This window comes from Elephas maximus, chromosome 15 (genome assembly GCF_024166365.1).
Source record: "Elephas maximus indicus isolate mEleMax1 chromosome 15, mEleMax1 primary haplotype, whole genome shotgun sequence".
NCBI classification, from domain to species: Eukaryota; Metazoa; Chordata; class Mammalia; order Proboscidea; family Elephantidae; genus Elephas; species Elephas maximus.
Window position 1 is genome coordinate 25736032 of NC_064833.1, and position 24122 is coordinate 25760153.

At 39.1% G+C, this 24122-nt stretch overlaps 1 protein-coding gene across 1 annotated transcript in view; it reads left to right on the forward strand.

Annotated features, from left to right (window-relative positions):
- Positions 1-1420: 1420 nt before the first annotated feature.
- Positions 1421-24122, forward strand: part of EIF3H (eukaryotic translation initiation factor 3 subunit H) — a 138587-nt gene continuing 115885 nt past the window's right edge. Inside the window, exon 1 of the mRNA XM_049853584.1 lies at positions 1421-1595. Within this exon, the coding sequence (XP_049709541.1) occupies positions 1464-1595 (132 nt within the window). The 5' untranslated portion in view covers positions 1421-1463. The remainder of the gene's footprint in view (positions 1596-24122) is intronic.

Genomic DNA, 24122 nt, shown 5'->3' on the forward strand with positions numbered 1-24122 from the left:
CAGTCCCCGAAAGACAAATACTGTATGAGACCACTATTACAAGAACTCAAGAAAAGGTTTAAACACAGAAGAAAACATTCTTTGATGGTTACGAGGGTGGGGAGGGAGGGAGAGGGATATCCACTAACTAGATAGTAGGCAAGAATTATCTTAAATGAAGGGAAGGACAACACACAATACGGGGGAAGCCAGCACAACTGGACTAAACCAAAAGCTAAAAAGTTTCCTGAATACAACCAAACACTTCAAGGGACAGAGTAGCAGGGGTGGGGGTCTGGGGACCATTGATTCAGGGAACATCTAGGCCAATTGGCATAACAAAATTTATTAAGAAAATGTACTGCATCCCTCTTTGGTGAGTGGCATCTGCGGTCTTATAAGCTAGCGAGGAGGGCCCTCTAAGATGCATCAATTTGTCCCAACCTACCTGACAAAGGAGAAAGAAGAACACCAAAGACACAAGGATAATATTAGCCCAAGAAACAGAAAGGGCCACATAAACCAGATATTCCATCAGCCTGAGACCAGAAGAATTAGATAGTGCCTGCCTACCACCAATGACTGCCCTGACAGGGAGCACAGCAGAGCCGGAGAAAAGTGGGGTGTAGAACTCAAATTCTAGTAAAAAGACCAGACTTAATGGTCTATCTGAGACTGGAGGGACCCCAGAAGACATGGCTCCTGGACTCTTTGTTAGCCTAAAACTATTCCAGAAGCCAACTCTTCAGGCAAAGATTAGACTGGAATATAAGACATAACTAAACCGGCAGCTCCCTCAGGAAGCGAGATAAGAAGGCAGAAACGGACTGGAGCTGGTTGAACTGATGGGGGAAATCTGGGGTGGAAATGAGGAGCGTGGTGACATATTTTAGGGATAGCAACTAGGGTCACAAAACAGAGTGTGTAAAAATTTCCGCACGAGAAACTAACTTGAGCTGTAAACTTTGACTTAAAGCACACACGCACACAAATTACAGGACACAGATTGCAATACCAGCTTGCCACTAATGAACAGAAGGACATTGCCCAAGCTACGTCTTAGTTTCCCAATACGTCCAGTGGGAGCTAGTACTCCCTTCATAGTTTACAAGTTTGGGAATACAGATTAATTCAAAAGATTAGAAGTGAAAGCATTTTTACGTATAAGACGCTACCGTGATGTCAGCTATAATGCTATTATGGTCACTCCCTAAAGGAGAATGACTAAATATGAAGTGGAAAACATTTAAAAAGTCTACAAAACTGCTCAACAGAAACGGGAGCGCAGCTGCACAACCCGCATGCGCACAGGATTCCGGCGGGGAGGTACAATAAGTGGGCGGGAGAAGAAAAAAGGCGGGGCCCTGCGCTGGCCACACCTCTTAGCAACGCGCCTGAAACGGAGGTGTGTCCTTGACGTCCCGGGAAGGTTATACTTCCGCTTCCGGTTACTCACTTTCCCTTCTTCCTGTCCGGCTGGAAAAATGGCGTCCCGCAAGGAAGGCACCGGCTCTGCGGCCACCTCTTCCAGCTCCACTACCGGCACTGCAGGCAAAGGCAAAGGCAAAGGCGGCTCCGGAGACTCGGCCGTGAAGCAAGTGCAGATCGATGGCCTGGTGAGTTGGGCCTGGTCTCCTCCGGCCCACGTGGGCAGCGCAGTTCCCATGGCAGTCTCGCCAGACACGCTTCTCCTCTGGGTCTGGTGAGGTTGCGCCAACGTTTTCCGTAGCATCCTCCTCCTCCTTGATCTTCACTTTTTATTTGGGAGAGGTGGCAGCCTTCTCCGCCCTCTGACGGGAGCTTCGAGGGTTGAGAAAAGGGATCGAGGTTAGGGGTTTGTATGACAGACGCTTGAGGTCTTGTTTTCATTTGGAGAAAGAGTATTGTGGGAATCAAGTAGGTGACGGAAGTGTCAAGAAGATGTAGGATCGTAGTTTCCAAACAAAAAATAAAAAAACACCAAACCCACTGCCGTCGATTCCAACTCAGAGCGACCCTGTAGGACAGAGTAGAACTGCCCCATGGGGTTTCCAAGGCCGTACATCTTTACGGAGGCAGACTGCCGCATCTTTTCTTCCGCGGAGCGGCTGGTGGGTTCGGAGTTCCCACTTTTCAGTTAGCTTAACCACTGCACCACCAGAGCGCCTTTTTTTTTAGAACACTAGCTTAGGGCTCTTGAAAAGGGGACGGTAAGGGAAAGTTTTCACTGCTTCCTTGCCGTGATTTGACATCTGTAACTTCAAATTGTAGGCTTACTTTTTAGCCACCTTTCTGAGCTTGTGGTTCAGTGCTTTACCTACGTAACTGGAGTAAACTCTTTACTAGTGGTCATTCTCAAGAACTTAAGTGAATATCAAGGAGAATTTCCGTTATTACACGTATTTAGTGATTGAGGTTCGTGAACTAGGACTTCTAAGGAAATCTGGGTAAGGGAATGGACTAAGCAGGAAAGAGGCAAATATAGAATGATGTGAAATTTCATTTCTGTTGTTTCCAAACAAAGTGCATGTGTAGGACCTCCTAGCTTTAAAAGCATTGCTCTTTTTGAAAGCTTTTGTTTTTAAAAGCACCCTCCTCTTTTGCACACCTTTTGTTTTTTTTAGTCTGCTTAGGTCTCTGTCTGGTCTGATTATTTTGCAGTAGTCCAGACCTTAGACATTTGTAATAAAGAAATCTTTTAAGATTCATTTGACAGTTTTAATTGCAGTAAGGTACATTTATGTGAAGGGAGACCTGGTGGTGTAATGGTTTAGCCCTTTGCTGCTAACCAAAAGGTGGGCAGTTGGAACCTAGTAGCCCAGCAGCCATTCTGCCGGAGAAAAGACCTGGCAATCTGCTCTCATAAAGATTTCAGCCTAGGAAATCCTGTGGGGCAGCTCTACTCTGTCATACACAGTTGCTAGAAGTTGGAATCTACTCAAGGGCACACAACAACAAAAAATGTTTACATAGAAACTATTGATAATTTCAGTAGCTTAATCTGTTGAAGTAAACTAGAAAAGGAAGTGTTTAAGTTAGTAAAACTGAATAAGATGGCTAAGACTCTAGACTCTGGAGTCATTCAGTCTTCCTAGCTTTGTGATCTTAGGCAAGTTAGCCTTTCCAAGTCTTTCTTCTTCATCTGCCCAGTGGGAATGAGAAGTAATTGTGTGATGAAGTTGTTGCAAATTCGTGGGGGTGGTACATAGTAAGCTCTTAGTAATTGTTAGTTGTGGTATAATTATTATTATGAGCATTATGTCTATGGATGGCAGGGTTTGAAAGATGCAGGCAGGAAATTAACTTTGAAAATTCCTTGACCTGTCCGTTTACTTGTCATTTGCATAATACTTTGAAAATGTATTCTACTTACATTTCTGATGTTCACCCGCCCCATTGGAGGCAGGTGTGTGTTCAAGAGTAAATAACATATTTTAGAAATTGAACGTCACTTTTTTTTTGGCAGTAGGACTGAACTAGTAAAAGTAAGTACCAAATTTAATACTTATTAAATTTGCTTTTGTGACAAAACCACTCTTTGAACCACTGAGTTTTCATAGTTGAAAATGTAACACCTTAGTGATGTTTGGTTAAGGTAATTTATTTGGCAAATATTTTAGGGCTTTCTTCTAAGTGCTGAGCACTGTGTAACATGGATGAATGATAATGGTACACCAGTAACTCTGTCCTTGGAGCTACAAGAGATTGTTGAATTAAAAAGACAGCTACAGGTGGAGTCAGACTAGGATCACGAAGAGCCTTACAGGCTGTGACGGTGGGCTCAGCAAGGTCAAGAGACTTGTTCTCTATTTTGTGACTTCACAAATCATTTTTATCAGCTAGTGGTTAAGAGCTACAGCTGCTAACCAAAAGTTTGGCAGTTCAAATCCACCACGTGCTCCTTGGAAACTCTATGGGGCAGTTCTACTCTGTCCTGTAGGGTCTCTATGAGTCAGAATTGACTTGGCGGCAATGGGTATCTCAAAGTTGTTTAGTTCCAAGGGACTGATTAATCCTATTCATGAGATTGATTTATAAACTTAAATGTCAGTTTCTTAATTTGCTGTGGAAGATATACCTTTGTAGTGACTAAAATGTTCACATCTACTACCAAAAGCACCCTTTTTGATTACCAGGGTATCTGGGAAATCATATTAAAAATCAGCTTACTAGTGACCACAGAATCCATTATAAGGGCAAATGAGGGACCTTGAGGGTTATTTATTCCAGGGTTTTGAAAAACTTGGTGAAGTACTTCTTAACCGTAGTAGTGGATACCTCTCTGCTTTTGCTCTTTATCAGTTAGATAAATATTAATCAAATAAATTCTTAATAACTTCTCTTTCCCTTAAAGAAAAAAAACCCTTTGCTGTTGAGTCAGTTCCAACTCATAATGACTCTATAGGACAGAGTAGAACTGCCCCGTAGGGTTTCCAAGATGTAGCTGGTGGATTCGAACTGCTGACCTTTTGGTTAGCAGACAAATGCTTCACCACTGCGCCACCAGAGCCCCTCTCTCTCCCTTACTGAAGACATTTGTATTTCTAACATTAAAAGAAAAATTAGACAGCTAGATTACCATGCGATTGCTTAGTTTTTTTTTTTTTTTTTTGATTGCTGCTATTTTAATCATGAATGCTTCCGAGGTACCATACGTCATATTGGGAATTTTAAATTATACCTTCAGAATGACAGATATTGTACTAGGTGCGGGGGATACCAGTTACTCTAGATTTATTAATGAATTTTACTTTGAACAATAAAGAATTGTTCAATTTTACATAATTTCTTCACATGGATGTCTTGTATATACACCATACTTAGTGTATCCAAACTTAAATTTAAACTTCTTCCTTAGACCTTTCTCTCTCCTTTTTTCCCCCCGTCTTGATTACTGTCACTCTTCCCCGCCTCCCCCCGCCCCCCCCCCCCCCAAAAAAAAGACTAAACCCATTGCTGTTGAGTTGGTTCTGACTCATAGAGACTCTTTAATAGGACAGGGTAGAACTGTCCCATATGATTTCTAAGGCTGTAGTCTTTATGGAAGCAGACTGCCACATCTTTCTCCCTCAGGGTGGCTGATGAGTTCAAACTGCTGACCTTTCAGTTAGCAGCTGAGTGCTTAATCACTGCACCATCAAGGCTCCTTTAGTGTTAGTCTTAGGGAGGCAATATTACATAATGGCTAAGAGAATGTTGAAGACAGACCTGTATTGAAATTCTTATTTACTCATTAGTCATGACCTTGGACAGGTTATTGAAGCTTCTTTCTAGGGACGCTATGTGTCAGAATCCACTCGATGGCAGTGGGTTTGGTTTTTTGATTAGGCCTCAATTTTATCCTCTGTAAAATGAGGATGAAGATGAAGCAGTTATCTCCTACGGGTTGTGAGAATGAAATGAGGTACGCAAAGTGCTGAACATGGTGCCTGTTTCATAGTAAACACTCAGATTACCTGTCTGTGTCTTTGTCACTGTTATCATCATTAATATTTCTGTTTTTCAAGTCATTCAGGCTCTCAGTGTCACCTCTGCCACTGTAGCTTGAAACTGTAGGAAGAGCACTAGTCTGGCAAGCAGGAGACATGTATTCTAGTTCTACATCCGTCAGTAACTAACTTCCTGTTACTGAATCTCTCCACAGCTGTCTTTCCTTAACCACAAAATGATTGCCAGTATTTCTTTTAACTTAAGTAATTTATGGTTCCTCTCCTTTTTCATTCCCCCTACCTGAATCCTGAGAATTCTTACCCATATTTGATCCAGTTGACCCCCATCCTACCTCACAGGCCACTCACTCCTGGACTTCTTTGTTGGCTTTTCTTTTCCCCATCGGTGGGTGTCGGAGTGTCTCGGGATTTGGATTTCTGTTTTCTTCTCGTGGCTGCTGAGATAGGCAGTGTAACGGAGTGGATAAAAGCACATACTCTGGAGCTGGACTGCTTAAGTTTGAAATCCATCTCTAAAATTAGCTGAACGACGTTGGGCAAGTACTTAATCTCTTTGTGCCTCAGTTTCCTCATCTGAGTTGTTTTGTTTTAAAATGGACTGATAATGTGTCAGTAATTAAAATAGTGTCTGGGACATAGTAAGACACCATTTAAGTTTATCTGTTGCTATTGTTGTTTTTGTTATCATTAGACTCTAATATATTCTCATCCCTTCCTGTGGCTTTAAATATTATTTATGATTAATAATAATAATTGTTGCTGATAACTTCTAGATTTATATTTCTTGCTAGACCTGGCTCTTAAATACCCAACTGCCTGCTTATCATCACTATTTTGATATCCCAGGCATCTCAAATTTAACTTGTTCAAAATAGAATCACTGACTTGCCCCCCTCTCTTTTCCCACCCTCTTTTTGTTCTTACCTCAGTCTCCCCCATCCTAGTAAACGGGACTACCATTTACCCGTTTGAACAATGTAGAAAACCTAGGCATTAATCTAGATTTTTTTTTTTTTTTAATTATCCTCCACATCTGATCCTTCAGTAAATTCTGTTGGTTCCACCTTCAAAATGTATCATACCCATCTCTTCTTCCCATATAAATGTGCCACTAACCTAATCCACTTAGAATAAAATACAGATTTCTTATCATGTCTTCAAGGTCGTCTATGCCTTTCTACTCCAGACTCACCTCATTTTCTTCTAGGCTCCAGTCAGAACGACCTTTCAGCTCCTTGTTTTCTCTTCTTGAAAAACCCTCTCAAATGTATCTTCCGTTTCAGCGGCTTCTTTTGATTATTTAGGTCTTGGCCTACATGTCACATCTGAAGAAGGGTTTTGCCTGACAGCCCTGTCAAAAGTTAGCCCCCTCCCCATCACTTTCCATCACACCACCCTAATTATCTTCATACCATTTACCACAGCCTGTAAATGGCTTGGTTCTTGTTAGTCTTCACCGGAATGAAGCTTCTGAGGGCAGGGACTCTGCTTTTTCACCTGCTTTATCTCTAATGTGGAACCTGCTAACAGGCATATAGTAGGATAAATGAATGAATAAATGATTTTGTTTTATTTTTGTAAAGCCCTAATATCTTCTTATATAAGTTATTTTAATGGTGTCTTGAATTATTCTCCCAGTCCTCTTCAGTTTATCCTTTGTATTTAAAGCATTCACTTAATATGAGAGTTCATATCTGTTAAATCCTTTCTTAGATGTCTTGAGTGACTTTCCACTGAATTCATACCCCAGCAAGATCTTGTCCTTGCCTTTATCTTCAGGTTTATTTCCTACTCTTTCCAAGCTTTGTAGGAACTGTACAGTCCTGCCACATAGGACTCTTTTGTCTTTTCCCAGAATAAACCCTGCCCAGTTTTACTTAGCCTTTGTTCATGAAATCTGTTTGAAATTCTTTTCTCTCATTGTGACATAACTGAATTAAAAATGTGACTTGATGCTTTTAACTTACTCTTTTTTTATTTCTTTGATTTTTGTTCTTTGTATAGTACAATTTGAATCTGTATACTCTAGATGTGTTCTGGTTTTGATTCATTTATTTAATAAATACTTACTGATTACATACCACATGGCAAGTCTAGTCCTGTTAGGTGCTGGGAGTGGTTTGGTAAGTAAGATAGACGGTCTCTACTTTCATGACCATTCTTAGCCTTGTATAGACGTGGATGAATCCACAGACTGTAATTTAATACTAGGGTTAGCCTGGTCTTTAATCATGTTTGTTCCTGGCACATTGACAGTGGCCAGGACCAACTTCTTACATTCTTGAGTCTTTTCTTCCCTACCTTTAGTCCCTGTTTCATCAATTCTTCTGTGATGTTCATATTTCCTTTTCTTCAACAAATCAATTTCTTTAGGTCTTGCTCATTTTAAAAATTTTAGCTGCCTCTTTTTACTTAGTACTGTGTTTCATCCTTAGCTCCCATTTTTCTCTTCTTGAAGTCACTGGTTAAAAACAGCGTATATTTTAGTCTTCTATTCTTCCCTGAACCCACTGCTATCAGAATCTACCATGACCAGTTCTTTGAATCAAAATTTTAAAAGATCTTTGATGGTATTAGCAAAGAACTTAAAAAAAAAATCAGATACACATGCAAAAGGATCTGTAAAATATAAATGATAGTAAAATAAATGCCTAGTTCAGCCCCATTCAACTTGAGAAATAGAACGTGACAGGTATCTTTAAAGTCCTCTTCCTCCCATCCCTTCTGCCCATCCTCTAACCACTATTGTGAACTTTGTGTTAATTATTTATTTTTCTCTATAGTTTCATCACATGGAGTAGTCTAAACAGTTTTAGTTTTGTCTGTTTATGAACTCTGTATAAATGAATTCATGGTATATATTCTCCCACGTCTTCATACACACACGCACACACACAATATTAATACCAATATCATGTTTTTAGGATTAGTCTGTGGTGATATGAGTAGTTCATTCATTTTCATTATTATATGATATTTCATTGTATGACTGTAACAAGTTATCCATATAACTGTTAATGGACAGTTACATAGCTTACTTTCCTTGTTTTTCAATCTTTTTTTAGTTGTGTTTTAAGTGAAAGCTTACAGTGCAAATTAGTTTTGCATTTTGTTCAAAAATTTTATGCACAAATTGTTTTGTGACATTAGTTGCAATCCCCACAGTGTGTCAGCACTGTCCTCCTTTCCTTTTCCTCCCTGGGTTCTCTGTGTCCGTTTATCCAGTTTTCCTGACCCTGCCCGCCGTTTCAGCTTTGCCTTTGGGCTGGTGTTGTCCATTTGGTTTCATACACTTGAGTGAACTAAGAGGCACATTTGCTTTCTGTTACATCATCCTTTTAAGCTCTTGTTACTCCCTGAAATTCTCTTGTTTGCTTGTTTGTTTCCTCACACTGGAATATAAATTTCTTGACCAAAGCCAAAAACCAAACCTATTGGTGTCCAGTTGCTTCTAATTCATAGCGAGTCTGTAGGGCGGAGTAGAACTGCCCCATAGGGTTTTCAAGACTATAATCTTTAAGGAAGCAGACTGCTACATCTTTCTCCCATGGAGTGGCTGGGGTGAGTTCAAACTGTTGACCTTCCGGTTCACAGCCAAGTGCTTTAACCACTGTGCTACTGGGGCGCCTCAACTTCTTGAGGATAGGGGTCAAGTCATCCTTGTTTATTACACTATTTCTAAGTGTCTAGAACAATGCCTAGGATCCCTAAATGGTGCAAATGGATTGCGCTCCACCACTAACCTAAAGGTGGTTCAAACCCATGCAGTGGTCTCTTGGAAGAAAGACCTGGTTGTCTGCTTTATTAAAGATTACAGTCAAGAAAACCCTGTGGGGCAGTTCTACACAAGGGGCAGCCATGATCTGAAGTCAACTGAGTGGCAGTGGTTTTGGTTTTAGAACAATGCCTGACACGTAGAAGACATTGAAATATTTGTGAATGAGTTATCCACCTTTTAATCTATCAATTCCTTATCTGTAAAAAAAATTGTTAATGTTAATTGAGTACCTACTCTTTATAAGACCCCGTGAAGGACTGTTTGCCTGGATTATATCTGACGCTCACAACAGCTTTCAGGGATAAAACCAAAAAACCAAACCGGTTGCTGTTGAGTCGATTCCGACTCCTAGCGACCCTGTAGGACAGAGTAGAACTGCCCTGCAGGGTTTCCAAGGAGCGGCTGGTGGACTCGAACTGCAGACTTTCTGGTTAGCAGCCAGACACTTAACCATCACACCACCCAGTGATAGATCTATTCTTTGTCTTATGTAACCTGATATTTATTCAAACCAAAAGAGAAAATGTTGATGAAAGTGGTTTGTGTACTGAGATGAATATTTCCAATGTGTAAAGAACTTATTATTGGAAACCTTGGTGGTGTAGTGGTTAAGAGCTACAGCTGCTAACCAAAAGGTGGTAGTTTGAATCCACCAGGTGTTCCTTGGAAACCCTGTGAGGCCATTCTACTCTGCCTTATAGGGCCCCTATGAGTAGGAATCAACTTGATGGCAACGGATTTTTTTTTTTTTTTTTTGGTGACATATATCACTGTATACTTTTTTATGACATTGTATGGAGGTATGTGTTGTTTTTAGGTGCTGTCAAACTGGTTCCAACTCATAGCGACCTTATGTACAACTGGTTTTTGACTGAAATACTGTCCGGTCCTGTGCCATCCTCACAGTTGTTGCTACATTTGAGCCCATTGTTGCAGCCACTGTGTCAGTCCATCTCATTGAGGGTCTTCCTCTTTTTCGCCGACCCTCTACCTTATCAAGCATCATGTCATTCCTGATAACATGTTCAAAGTATGTGAGACGAAGTCTGCCATCTTTACTTCCAGGGAGGACTCTGGCTGTATTTCTTCCAAAACAGACTTGTTTGTTCTTCTGGAAGTCCATGGTATAGTCAGTATTCTTCACCAACACCTTAATTCAGAGGCATCAGTGCTTTTTGATCTTCTTATTCATTGTCCAGCTTTCACATGCATATGAGGTGATGATAATACCATGATTGTCAGGCACACCCTAGTCCTCAAAATGACCTCTTTGCTTTTTATCACTTGAAGAGGTCTCATTGCAGCAGATTTGCTCAGTGCAGCATGTAGTTTGATTTCTTGGCTGCTGCTCCCCTGGCATTGATTGTGGATCCAAGTAAAATGAAATACTTGACCACTTCAGTCTTTTCTCTGCTTATTGGTTCAATCATGAGCATTTTTGTTTTCTTTATGTTGCCATGTAATCCATACTGAAGGCTGTAGTCTTTGATCTTCATCAGTAAGTGCTTCAAACCAAAAACCAAACCCACTGCCATCGAGTCGATTCTGACTCATAGCGACTCTATATTTTCAGCAGGCAAGGTTGTGTCATCTGCATATCACAGGTTGTTAATGAGCCTTCCTCCAATCCTGATGCCTAGTTCTTCAAATAGTCCAGCTTCTCGGATTATTTACCCAGTTTACAGATTAAATAAGTATGGCGAAAGGATACAACTCTGACACGCACCTTTCCTGATTTTGAACCAAGCGGTATCCCCTTTCTGTTCAAACGACTGCCTCTTGGTCTAGGTACAGGTTCCTCATGAGCATAATTAATAAGAGTTCTGGAATTCCCATTCTCTGCAATGTTATCTATAATTGGTTATGATCCACACAGTCAAATGCCTTTGCATAGTCAATAAAACACAGGTAAACATCTTTCTTATATTCTCTGCTTTCAGCCAAGATCCATCTGATGTCAACAGTGATATCCCTCATTCCACGTCCTCTTTGGAATCCGGCTTGAATTTCTGGCAGTTCAGTTTCCATGTACTGGCATAAACGATCTTCAGTTATCTTCAGCAGAATTTTACTTGCATGTGATATTAATGATACTGTTCAATAATTTCCATGTTCTTTTGAATCACTTTTCTTAGGAATGGGCACAAATATGGATCTCTTCCAGTTGGTTGGCCAGGTAACTGTCTTCCAAATTTCTTGTCATAGACAAGTGAACATTTCCAGCGCTGCATCCTGTTGTTGAAACGGCTCAGTTGGTGTTGCTTGAATTCCTGGAGCCTTGTTTTTTGCCGATATCTTTAGTGCAGCTTGGGCTTTTCCATTTAATTGCATCAGTTCTTGCTCACATGCTACCTCCTGAAGTGGTTGAACATTGACCGCTTCTTTCTGGTACAGTGACTATGTATTCCTTCCATCTTCTTTGGATGTTTCCTGCGTCATTCAATATTTTGCCCATAGAATCCTTGGATATTGCAACTTGAGGCTTAAATTTTTCCATCAGTTCTTTCAGCTTTAGAAATGCCGAATGTGTTCCTCCCTTTTGGTTTTCTGAGTTTAGGTCTTTGCACATTTCATTATAGTATTTTGTCTTCTCGAGCTGCACTTTGAAATCCTCTGTTCATATGTTTTACTTCATCATTTCTTCCATTCGCTTTAGCTACTCTACATTCAAGAGCTAGTTTCAGAGTTTCTTCTGATATCCATTTTGGGCTTTTCTTTCTTTCCTGTCTTTTTAATGACCATTTGCTGTCTTCATGTATGATGTCCTTGATGTCATCCCACAACTCGTCTGATCTTCAGTCATTAGTGTTCAATGAGTCAAATCTATTCTTGAAATGGTCTCTAAATTCAGGTGGGATATACTCAAGGTTGTATTTTGATTCTCGTGGACTTATTTAAATTTTCTTCAACTTCAACTTGAACTTGCATATGAGTAATTAAAGTTGTAGAGACTAGGTAACGGTTTTTTAAATCTTTATAACCTGCTCTTGTCTGAAAATCCTAGTCTCTTGAAGAATATAGTTTGGCCTTTTATTTTAATGCTTTAAACAAACAATTACATGATTCTTGGTCCCTTTTTTCAGTTTTATAACTTCAGTGGAGAATAAGTTGTTTCACACGTGTGAATTTTACCATTAGCTAACTTTTGAAACCATTTTAAGCACCAAAACATTTTGCTTTTTAGTCATTTTCATTATAACTTTCTGAAGTGTATTCCATAATGTTCTGCCTCTTTAATCAGAGCATTTTGAACACATGTTATTAACTGTGTTTTTATGATTTAGCATTATCATTAAGAACGTAAGTTAATGACTCATATCGGACAGTAGGTCTCAGGTCTGTTTATTTCTATAACAAGTGTGCCCTGTATTTCAGTTTTAGGTGTTTTGACTGTAGTTGTTCTTTCTTCTTGGTTGCCTGTTTTTTTTTGTTGTTGTTATTGTTAATTATAGCTGTTGTATACCCCCTTGATTTCTAGCTTTTTGTTTGCTGTGAATGAAAAAGTAGATAAGCAATCTTGTCAGCATTATTTTTTACATGAGAGTAAGCACAGTCTGAGGATTAAATTAAGTATTCAGTCTGACGTTGTAACTGCTTAGTTATATTTTTTGTTTGGGCGAGTTGGATATTATGGCTTATAAATAGTAGCTTTCTATAATAGAAGAAAAGCAGTTGATATTATTATATAGTAGCCGCAGGAGCTGGTTGGACCAGTATTATCTGGATTATGCATATGATTCAGCCACTCACAGACGCTGAGTGACTTTTCAAGGGTATATACTCGAGCTTGTGTTCAAATCACATCTTGCCATCCTGGATTCATTGTGCCTTTTACCATTATAGCTGCATCGTATATTGTAGGTAATGGAGATACTAGCTCTTCTACATGCTAGGTACTGTTCTGAGAACTTTACGTATAATGTATGGCTTCAGTGCTATAGCATTGAAGCCATACAACAGCTCTTTGGTAGAGAAACTGTTATCTCCATTTTACAGATGATTAAACTGGGATACAAATAGATTATGTAACTTGAGTAATGATGGGGGAAATAGAAGTAAAGGTGTCCACGGAATAATTAATCTGATGTTCCTTGTTCAGGTGTCAGAAAATGCGTTTTCTAAAACAGATTTATAACACAGAAACCTAATGTATCGGAACCTTTATATTTAATAATCTGTCACATTCTAGGGGAAAATTTGTTGTTGTAAGTCTTCGATTGGAAACCCTGGTGGTGTAGTGGTTAAGTGCCACGGTTGCTAACCAAATGGTCAGCAGTTCGAATCCATCAGGTGCTCCTTGGAAACTCTATGGGGCAGTTCTACTCTGTCCTGTAGGGTCGCTATGAGTTGGAATTGACTCGATGACAGTGGGTTTTTGGATTTTGGAAGTCATCGATTTAGTAAATATTCTGAAGTTTGGAAATTTACACCTTTTGGCCTATGAGTCACATAGATTAAGATACTGGAAATCAACACTGAAGAAAATAGGAGGTATATTAAGGATAGTTGGGAGGAGTAGCTATAGGAATTCCTAAGTAAGGTAGTTTATCTACTTTAGGTAGGCAAACCTAAGTCCATAGATTTTTCCATTTCAGGATGATTCCAAGATTTGGATAATCCTGCAGACATCTTGAGCAATGTTCCCGTGGTGAAGTAAGTTACCTTATGTGAAGTGGCCTTTTGCCTTAGTTCTTTGGGAAATAGCTTGAGCAATTTTTCCCCTAAGCCCTGAGGAACTACCTTTGCCCTAGTTTCTACCCCAGAAGTTTTGTTACTTTTGTCCAGGGTGATTGACATTTCCTGGGTAAATTGTAAAGAACTTTTTGTCTAGGCCAGGGCTGCAGCATGCCCTGTGATTGGCATGCATCTTGCAGGGATTGGTCAATATACCCATGCAAATGAAGTGACTATACCCATGGAGACGAGGTGACTATAGCCTACTATGCAAATGAAGGGTGTGTGGCGTACTGGGTGGTTAGTTTATGGCCTCAATGGGAGGGGGTATGCCTTGAAATTGACAAGGAATTGTATGTATGTGTGTGTGTAGGTATGTATGTGTATATATATATATATATAAATAAATACAGCCAGCCCCACAGGGGTTTTTGAGACAGAGAGAAGCAAGAAGAGAAAGCAACCAGAAGAAGCAGAAGGAAAAGAGAGGCAGAGAGAGCAGAGGTAAGAAACCTCCTAAAAGAGCTATAACACAGTCAAGGGCTGTAACACTGAAGACAGCGGAAGGTCCAGAAGGGTCCCAGTGGCAGAGCCTGTGGTGACAGATGGCAGGGCCAAGAGGAGACCTGCAAGGCTGAGAGGAGATGTGAGAGCTGTCCTACACTAAAGAAGGGAGACTTTGCTTACATGCTTCTTGATCTAGATCCTGACTTGTAACCTGTTCCTTAATAAACCACTTAACTGTAAGTACAGTTCATGAGTTCTGTGAGATCTTACAGCGAATTGGTGAACCCAAATGAGGGAGGAAAGAATGTTGAGGGGAGGTAGAGTAGCCAGTGTCAGAGATGGACTGGAGCTTGGAGAACACAGGAATCTGGGATATATTTGACCTCTGCTCTATAGAAATTGGCTTTGTGTTGATTTCTTGTTTGAAGTTATTCGTGTAGTTCCTTTCTCTTAAGGTCATATTTGTTCTGTTTTTGTCTTTTCCTTACAGTGCCTCCAGTGTTTGTGGCATACACACTAGTGATGCCAACCTGTATCAGTGTGGTTTCTTGTAGTTATCTTCTTGGGTGTAGTTTAGATGCTCAGCTTACACAGTAAGCTTTTCACGCTAAGTATACGTGAAAAAAAAAAAAACTGATTCAGGAAAAATAGTGGTAACTCAGCATTAACTTAGTCAAAACATAATTTTTTACCTTTTGAATCTGAGGCCTTTGAAGGTCCAATTATTTTCTACTTTGAATTTTTTTTTTAATACTGTGTGTTTTCATTAATGAAAGCATGTGGAGTCATGGGGCGTGTTTAAATTTTTGGTTAATAATATGGATTTTGAGAAATATTATCTTGTACTACATGGTTAACACAGAACTTTTAAGGTTCTCAAACCTACACTTTTCAGTTGCCTGTCTAATCACTGGACCTTGGTTGCTGATGTTTTCCACGGCGCCTTCCATTAGGCTATATGTGAAATGTCTGGTTTTCCAAATATGACACACACACAAAAAAACCAAACCTACCAGGGCTCCCTGACTGTCACAAAAGAAACCTTAAATATGCTTACAAGGCTTATCTAGGGGCACAGAAGTAAAAAAAAGAAAATTTTTACCCAGTTGTACTTCCTGGTTACACTTACTTGCAAGCCTCATACCCCAGCTATTTTGCCTCAACTAATGTTTTTTTCACCTTTCACTGTTACGCAGGTCCCTGCTGGAGGGCAGCAAATACCTTCAGTGGTAAAAGTATACTCCCAAAGAACCCGAGAGTTGGAAAAAATGGGTGGTATAGCATCTGTGCCACGTGTTATGAAAAGGTTAAGGTTTTATTTTCTCCAGAAATAGTACCTAAACTAGTTCCTGAAGACTGAGGCATTCATTGTATCCTGATAATTATACTATGGGATTTTTTTTTCCTCAATACTTTCTATACCCTTAGTTTTATTTGATATAAGTAGCATATGAGTGAATTTATTAAGCCTATGGAATTAAACACAGTCATTACATTGGGCAGTATAAGCACATACTACACATAAAAAAAAAAAAATTTTTTTTTTTTTTTTTATCCGTACACACACACAAAGTAGGTAGTGAAAAGAAGCTGTCACTTTCATCCCTGTCTTCCAATCAGTTTCTTCCTGGAGGCATCTGGAATTACTCTTTTCTTATGTTTGCTTCTGGATCTATTTTAGCAACTACTGCCTCCTATTAAGGAATCAAAAACAAACAATAATTGAAGCACCAAAAAAAAAAAACAAAGCAAAACCTAAAGGCCTTCTAATTAAGCAGTGGTCAGTGCTACTGAATATATAATAAACTTGAAATGTGGTAGGAAGTAGACAGTGTATGTAGTATTTTTGAAATTTTTTTCTTTACGTATTAGAGAGGAAGCGAATTCTGTTGCCTTTTTTACTCATGTTACTTTAGAAAAATTACTTTCTGGCTATATGTGAGGAAATTTGCAAGTTGGTTGGTATTGATGTACATATTGAGTTGGTAAAATGGAAAGTTATTAAACTAAACATTCTTATTAATTTAAATTTGATTGTGATTAGATACTACATTAATCAATATAATCACGAACTGGTAGACAGTTCTCTGGTTTTAACATGAGTGAACTTGGTGGTTTGGGGGAAGTAAACAAACAAGCCCAAACTCATTGCCCTTGAGTTGAGTTCTGGTCATAGCAACCCTATAGGACAGAGTAGAACTGCCCCATACGGTTTCCAAGGATAGATTCGAACTGTTGACGTTTTGGTTAGGGGCCGTAGCTCTTAACCGGCATGCTATCAAGGTTTCCTAGGGGAAGTAAGGTAGACTTGAAAACTGAAGTTATTTGCTATATGTCTCAAAGACAAGTACGTTTATTTTATACTAAGCAAATAAATAATTATTTTCTCAAAAGTAGTCATTTACTTTTTTAAGTACTTAGGAATATTTTGCATCATTGTACTTTCCCTTTAAGCCTAATTTTATGATCAGAACAGTACCATTCTGTTGAATTCCTTGAGGCTGTATTCCCCTCCCTCCTTTCCCAACAGTTATTAGTTGATTTAACTTTAATAAAAAATGTGGACCATCAGTGAGAGTTAGATCCAAGAGAATAATAATGAAATATGCTCTTTCAACTGAACTATTATAGAGATATTGATTAAGTGTATTGGAGCATTGTAACTAAGCCCATATGTGTCAGGAGCAAAATACCATTTTTTTTTCTATTTAAGCTATTTAAATTTCTTTCATATCACAACTTAACAGCAGTGATTTAAATCCCGTTTATTATTTCAGTCAGCCAGTTATGAAATGGAACCCCTATCCCACTTGAGCCGTAAAATGTGTTACATTTAAGACTAATGTAGCTTTCTGCTTTTTGAATTTACATTTTGGCAATAGCTACCTTCTTTGTTCAGTGTTAGAAAAATGATCTAGCCTTAACCAAATAAGAAAACTGCCAAGTTCACAGATCAGTCAGTAAAGGAAGCCAGAATTAAATGAAAGTCTAGGTATTGACTTTACATAATATGCTAAGGGGAGATTTTGTGGCATTACAGTTTCTTTGAGAATAAAATTCTTCTAAGGTAATAGCTGTTCTTTGACAATGATTGATGGGAGAAATTCAGGCTGTGGGCCTTACCTCCCAGAATCTATAAAGCTGGAGTAAAGCCAAGCAGGAATCGTGCATGCGGCGTGACTGCTTCTCCAACTGGTCAGCAATTGGGTGCAGTTTGGGCTTTGCCTTTCTTATTTCAGACTTCTAAGAAATGCTTGGAGTGGACCTAGTCTTTTATTTTTAGCAAGGATAATGATGTTTCAAAGGAAGACTATACACACACACAATATTTTGAAAAAAACATTTATATAATTGCACTCTTGGCTTTTTATTTTAATGATTATACTCCTTTTTTTGAGCAGTTTTAGGTTTGGAAAAATTGAGCAGAAAGTACAAAGATTTCTTTTATCAAAGTTGTTTTCGTCATATAGATCTTACACATATTTTGTTAGAATTACACTTACGTGTTTTTTTTTTTGTGCTAATGTAAATGATGTGTTTTTAATTTCATATTCCAGTTGTTCATTGCTGGTATTTAGGAAAGCAATTGACTTTTGTGTATTTACCTTGTATCCTGCAACCTTACTATAATCACTTACTAGTTCCAGGAGGTTTTTTGCAAGGGGGGGGTTGCTATTGTTGGTTCTTTGGGATTTTTTATGTAGGTAATCATGTTATCTGTGAACAATGGCAAGTGTTTTTCTTTCCAATCTTGATTTCCTTTTCTTGTCTAGTTGCATTAGCTAAAACCTCTAGTACAATGCTAAATAGGAGTGGTAAGAAGTTATCTCTTTGACCTTGATAATTGTGTATATGTGCCTATTTTCTGACAATTCATTTATGTGTGTGCAGTGATTTAGGGGATAGTTGAGTAACCACCTCAAGAAGAGATTAGAATTTAAAGTCAGCAGGTGCTGACATTTGTGTGTGGATTTTTCCTGTTTCTCCTTTCAGATCTGCTTAACCATGTGTCATTCAGCTCATATTTTACTTACATACCTGAAAGATAGGATGCTAAAATTGAAATACATTATGTCCACATCATTCTGTTAAATTTGCTACTGCCAGAAAAGAATTTAGCCAGTTTGTTTTATTCTTTAAACTCCATGTACTAAATTGCGGTGATTGTTGTATTTTTAAGATCTTTTCTTTAAATTTTTTCCTTATTTGATGTTTTTCAAAATAAAAACAAATATACATATTATAACTAAGTAAAAACACAGAAATTCATAAAGAAAAGGTGATTTTCATCTTCCCTTTCCCTATCTCCATACCCTCATACCTTCCAGAAACCAAACTCTTTGCCCTTAAGCAGATTCTGACTCATAGCCACCCTATAGAACAGAGTAGAACTGCCCCACCTGGGGGCTTCTGATCTTTTGATTAGCAGCCCTAGCACTTAAACACCATCCACTATGCCACCAGGGTTTCCCACATACCTACAGTAACCTGAACATCCTGGTTTGTCTTTTTGCACCCTTCTTGTTCATACAAACATAAAAGAATAACCTCATGTTTTTATTGTTATTGTTAGTTGATGATATGGATTGTATTATGTCATGATCTCGGCCCCCCCCCGCAATGGCTAGTCCATGATTCCCAATATTATGTGATTATTCACCATTATGTTATCTGATGTGATTTTCCTATGTGTTGTAAATCCTACTCTGTGATGCTAATAAGGTGGGATTAGTGGCAGTTATGTTAATGAGGCAGGACTCAATCTACAAGATTAGGTTGTTTTTTAAATCAGCCTCTTTTGAGATATAAAAGAATTGAATTGGGCAACAGAGACATGGGGACCTCATACCACCAAGAAAGCAGCACCAAGAACATGTCCTTTGGACCCAAGGTTCCTTCCTGAGAAGCTCCCTGAATCAAAGGAAAATTGATGACAAGAGCTTCTCCCAGAACCAGCAGAGAAAAAGCCTTCCCTATAGCTGGCATCCTGAATTTGGACTTCTAGCTTCCTAGACTGTGAGAGAAAAAATTTCTTTTTGTTAAAGCTGTCTACCTGTGGTATTTCTGTTACAGCAGTACTAGATAACTAAGACAGTTGCTGTCGAGTTGGTTCTTGCTTATGGTGACCCCATGTGTGCAGAGTATAAGACAGAGTTTTCAAGGCTGTGAATTTTCAGAGGCAGATTGCCAGGCTTGTCTTCTGCGATATCTCTGGGTGGGTTTGAACCACCACCGTTTCGGCTAGTGGTTGAGTCACCAGCCAGGGACTCCTCATGTTTTTATTACTGTTATTTTTAAAACTGATCTTTAATGTTTTTAGAATCTGACAAATGCCATGGACCTTTTTCCCCAGGAAGATGCCCATAAGTGTATAGACAAAATATTGCATGTGATTTTAGGAAATCCATAGATCCCTTGGCCTTCAGGTTAGAATATTCGTTTTTGAGAATTGAACACGTTGAGAAGTATACCTTTTTTTTTTTTTTTTTGAAATAGTTTATTTTTCTTCCATGATCTTAACATTAAAAAAAATATTGTGTTTTGGGGGAAAATTTACACAACAAATTAAGTTCCCACTTAATTTTTATATAAATTGCTCCATGACGTTCTTTACAGATTTCACAGTGCATCAACATCTCATTACTTCCATTCTGTTTGTTCTGTTTCCATTCACCTAGCTTTCCTTCTCCTCCTTGCCTTCTCATCTTTGCTTTTGGGTAAATGTTGGCCGCTTGGTCTCATATGGTTGGCTGTTTTAGGGACACATTACTCATGGGTGATGTTATTTATTTTATAGGCCAATCTATTGTTTGGCTAAAAAGTGACCTCCATTAGTGGCTTCAGTGCTAAGTTCACAGGGTATCCTAGGACGATAGTCTTCAGGGTTTCTCTAGTATCTATTGGTCTCCTAGGTCTGGCCTTTTTTTTAGAAACTTGAGTCTTATTCTACATTTTTCTCCCATTCTATCTGAAACCTTCTGTTATATCCCTGGTCATAAGGGTCAGAAAGGGTAGCTGTGCACCATCTAGCTCTTCTGGTCTCAGGTTAGAAGAGGCTGTGATTTGGGCGGGCTGTTAGTCCTGTGGACTGGTTTCTTCTTTGAGACTTTGCTTTCCTTCATTCTCTTTTGCTCCAGACAAGTAGAGACCAATAGTTGTATCTTAGGTGGTTGCTTGTAAAGCTTTTAAGACGTCAGGTTCTACTCACCAAACTTGGGTCTAGAACATTTACTTTATGCTATGATACGCTAATTGACTGAGTTATCCCAAAGACTATGGTCCTAACCCTTTTGACCCAGTATATGTCTAGGAAGTTTGTTTGTGTATGTCTAGAAGTCTTGGTAACTGTGCCCACTATGTGTTTTATTGTATATGATTATATATGCAGCGCACACAAACGTGTATATACATATGCCTACAGATACACCTATACATGCACATGCGTGCTTTCACGTATGCCTTCCTGTACACATACGTGCTTACGGATTTAGCTATGTAACCACACGTTTTTGGTTGTTATTACTGTTGTTGCAAAATTGTATGCATTTAGCAAAGTTGTCCCTTTTTCTTGTGTACTTCTTAGTGTCTTCATTTACCTTGGTCAGGTTGTGCAGACTTCACCCATGTTTGGTATTGCCTTTCCCATGACGAAAAATAACAGGTGTCTACTACTTTTTCTTTACTACCTAGAAGGTGATTTCTCCCCTCTCTCCCTCCAATCCCTGGAAATCATCAGAGAATGTTTCTTTCTCTCTGTATATCTACTCTTGACTTTTGTAATAGTGGGGCCGTGCAACATTTGTCCTTTTGTGATTGACTGATTTCACTCAGCATAATGCCCTCCACATTCATCCATGTTATATTTTGCGGATTCCCCATTATTCTTCATAGTTGAATAGTATTCCTTGTATGTATGTACCACAGTTTGTTTATACATTCATCCGTTGATGGGCACTTAGGTTGTTTCCATGTTTGTGCTATTGTGAATAATGCTGCAGTTAACATAGGTGTGCGTATGTCTATTTGTGTCAACTGGTTTTATATCTCGTGAATGTAAACCTTAGAGTAGGATTGCTGGATCATATTTCTAGCTTTTTGAGAAAGCACCATACCAGTTTCCATGGTGAATTGTACCATTTACAATCCCACCAGCAGTGTATAAGAGTTCCAGTCGCCCCATAACCTTACTAGCATTTGTTGTTTTCTGTTGCCCTTTTTTTTTTTTTTTTAATCATCATTGCTGTTTTTCAGGGGTTAGGTGGTATCTCATTGTAGTGTTTTGTTTTATTTTATTTTATTTGTGCTTTAAGTAAAAGTTTACAAATCAAGTCAGTCTCTCATACAAAAATTTATATACACCTTGCTATGTACTCCTAATTACTTTCCCCCAATGAGACAGCCCGCTCCTTCCCTCCGCTCTCTCTTTTTGTGTCCTTTCTGCCAGCTTCTAACCCCCTCTGCCCTCTCATCTCCCCTCCAGATAGGAGATGCCAACATAGTCTCAAGTGTCTACTTGATCCAAGAAGCTCATTCTTCACCAGCATCTTTTTCTATCCCATTTTCCAGTCCAATCCCTGTCTGAAGAGTTGGGTTTGGGAATGGTTCCTGTCCTGGGAGCCATGACCACTGAGGTCCTTCTGGTCTCAGTCAGACCATTAAGTCTGTTCTTTTTAAGAGAATGTGGGGTCTGCATCCTGCTGCTCTCCTGCTCCCTCAGAGGTTCTGTTGTGTTCCCTGTCAGGGCAGTCATTCGTTTAGCCGGCCGCCATCTAGTTCTTCTGATCTCAGGGTGATGTAGTCTGTGGTTTATGTGGCCCTTTCTGTCTCTTGGGCTAGTAATTACCTTGCATCCTTGGTGTTCTCCATTCTCCGTTGGTGCAGGTGGGTTGAGACCAATTAATGCATCTTAGATGGCTGCTTGCTAGTGTTTAAGACCCCAGACGCCGCTGTCCAAAGTGGGATGCGGAATGTTTTCTTAATAGATTTTATTATGCCACTTGTCTTAGATGTCCCCTGAAACCATCGTCCTCAAACCCCGACCCTGCCTATGCTGGCCTTTGAAGCATTCACTTTATTCAGGAAACTTCTTTGCTTTTGGTTTAGTCCACTTGTGCTGACCTTGCCTGTATTGTGTGTTGTCTTTCCCTTCAACTAAAGCAGTTCTTATCTACTAATTAGTGAGTACCCCTCTTCTTTGCTCCTTCCCTCCCCCCTCTCATAACCATCAAAGAATATTTTCTTCTCTGTTTAAACTATTTCTTGAGTTCTTATAATAGTGGTCTTACACAATATTTGTCCTTTTGCAACTGACTAATTTCACTCAGCATAATGCCTTCCGGATTCCTACATGTTATGAAATGTTTCACAGATCCATCACTGTTCTTTATCGATGTGTAGTATTCCATTGTGTGAATATACCATAATTTATTTATCCATTCATCCGTTGATGGGCACCTTGGTTGCTTCCATCCTTTTGCTGTTGTAAACAGTGGTGCAGTGAACATGGGTGTGCATGTATCTGTGTAAAGGCTCTTCTCTAGGATATATTCCAAGGGATGGGATTGCTGGATCGTATGGTAGTTCTATTTCTAGCTTTTAAGGAACTGCCAACTGGATTTCCAAAGTGGTTGTACCATTTTGCATTCCCACCAGCAGTGTATAAGTGTTCCAGTCTCTCCACAACCTCTCCAACATTTTTTATTTTGTGTTTTTTGGACTAATGCCATCCTTGTTGGAGTGAGATGGAATCTCATTGTAGTTCTGATTTGCATTTCTCATCATGGCTAATGATTGTGAGCATTTCCTCATGTATCTGTTAGCCGCTTGAATGTCTTCTTTAGTGAAGTGTCTGTTCATATCTTTTGCCCATTTTTTAATTGGGTTGTCTTTTTGTAGTTGAGTTTTTGCAGTATCATGTAGATTTTAGAGATCAAGCGCTGATCAGAAATGTCATAGCTAAAAACTTTTTCCCAGTCTGTAGGTAATCTTTTTACTCTTTTGGCGAAGTCTTTGGATGAGCATAGGTGTTTGATTTTTAGGAGCTCCCAGTTATCTAGTTTTACTTCTGCATTGTTAGTAATGTTTTATATACTGTTTATGCCATGTATTAGGACCCCTAACGTTGTCCCTATTTTTTATTCCATGATCTTTATCATTTTAGATTTTATATTTAGGTCTTTGGTCCATTTTGAGTTCACTTTGTGCAAGGTGTGAGGTGTGGGTCTTTCATTTTTTTTGCAGATGAGTATCCAGTTATGCCAGCACCATTTGTTAAAAGACTGCCTTTTCCACATTTAACTGATTTGGGTCGTTTGTTATATGTGGATGGATTTATGTCTGGATTCTCAATTCTGTTCCATTGGTCTATGTATCTGTTGTACCAGTACCGGGGTGTTTTGACTACTGCGGTGGTATAATAGGTTCTAAAGTCAGATAGAGTGAGGCCTCCCGCTTTGTTCTTCTTTTTCAGTAATGCTTTACTTTTCCAGGGCTTCTTTCTCTTCCCCATGAAGTTGGGATTTGTTTCTCCATCTCATTAAAAAATGTCATTGGAATTTGGATCGGAATTTCATTGTATCTATAGATCGCTTTTGGTAGAATGGACATTTTCACAATATTAAGCCTTCCTATCCGTGAGCAAGGTATGTTTTTCCACTTACGTGGGTCTCTTTTGGTTTCTTGCAGAAGTGTTTGTAGTTTTCTTTGTGTAAGTCTTTACATCTCTGGTAAGATTTATTCCTAAGTATTTTATCTTC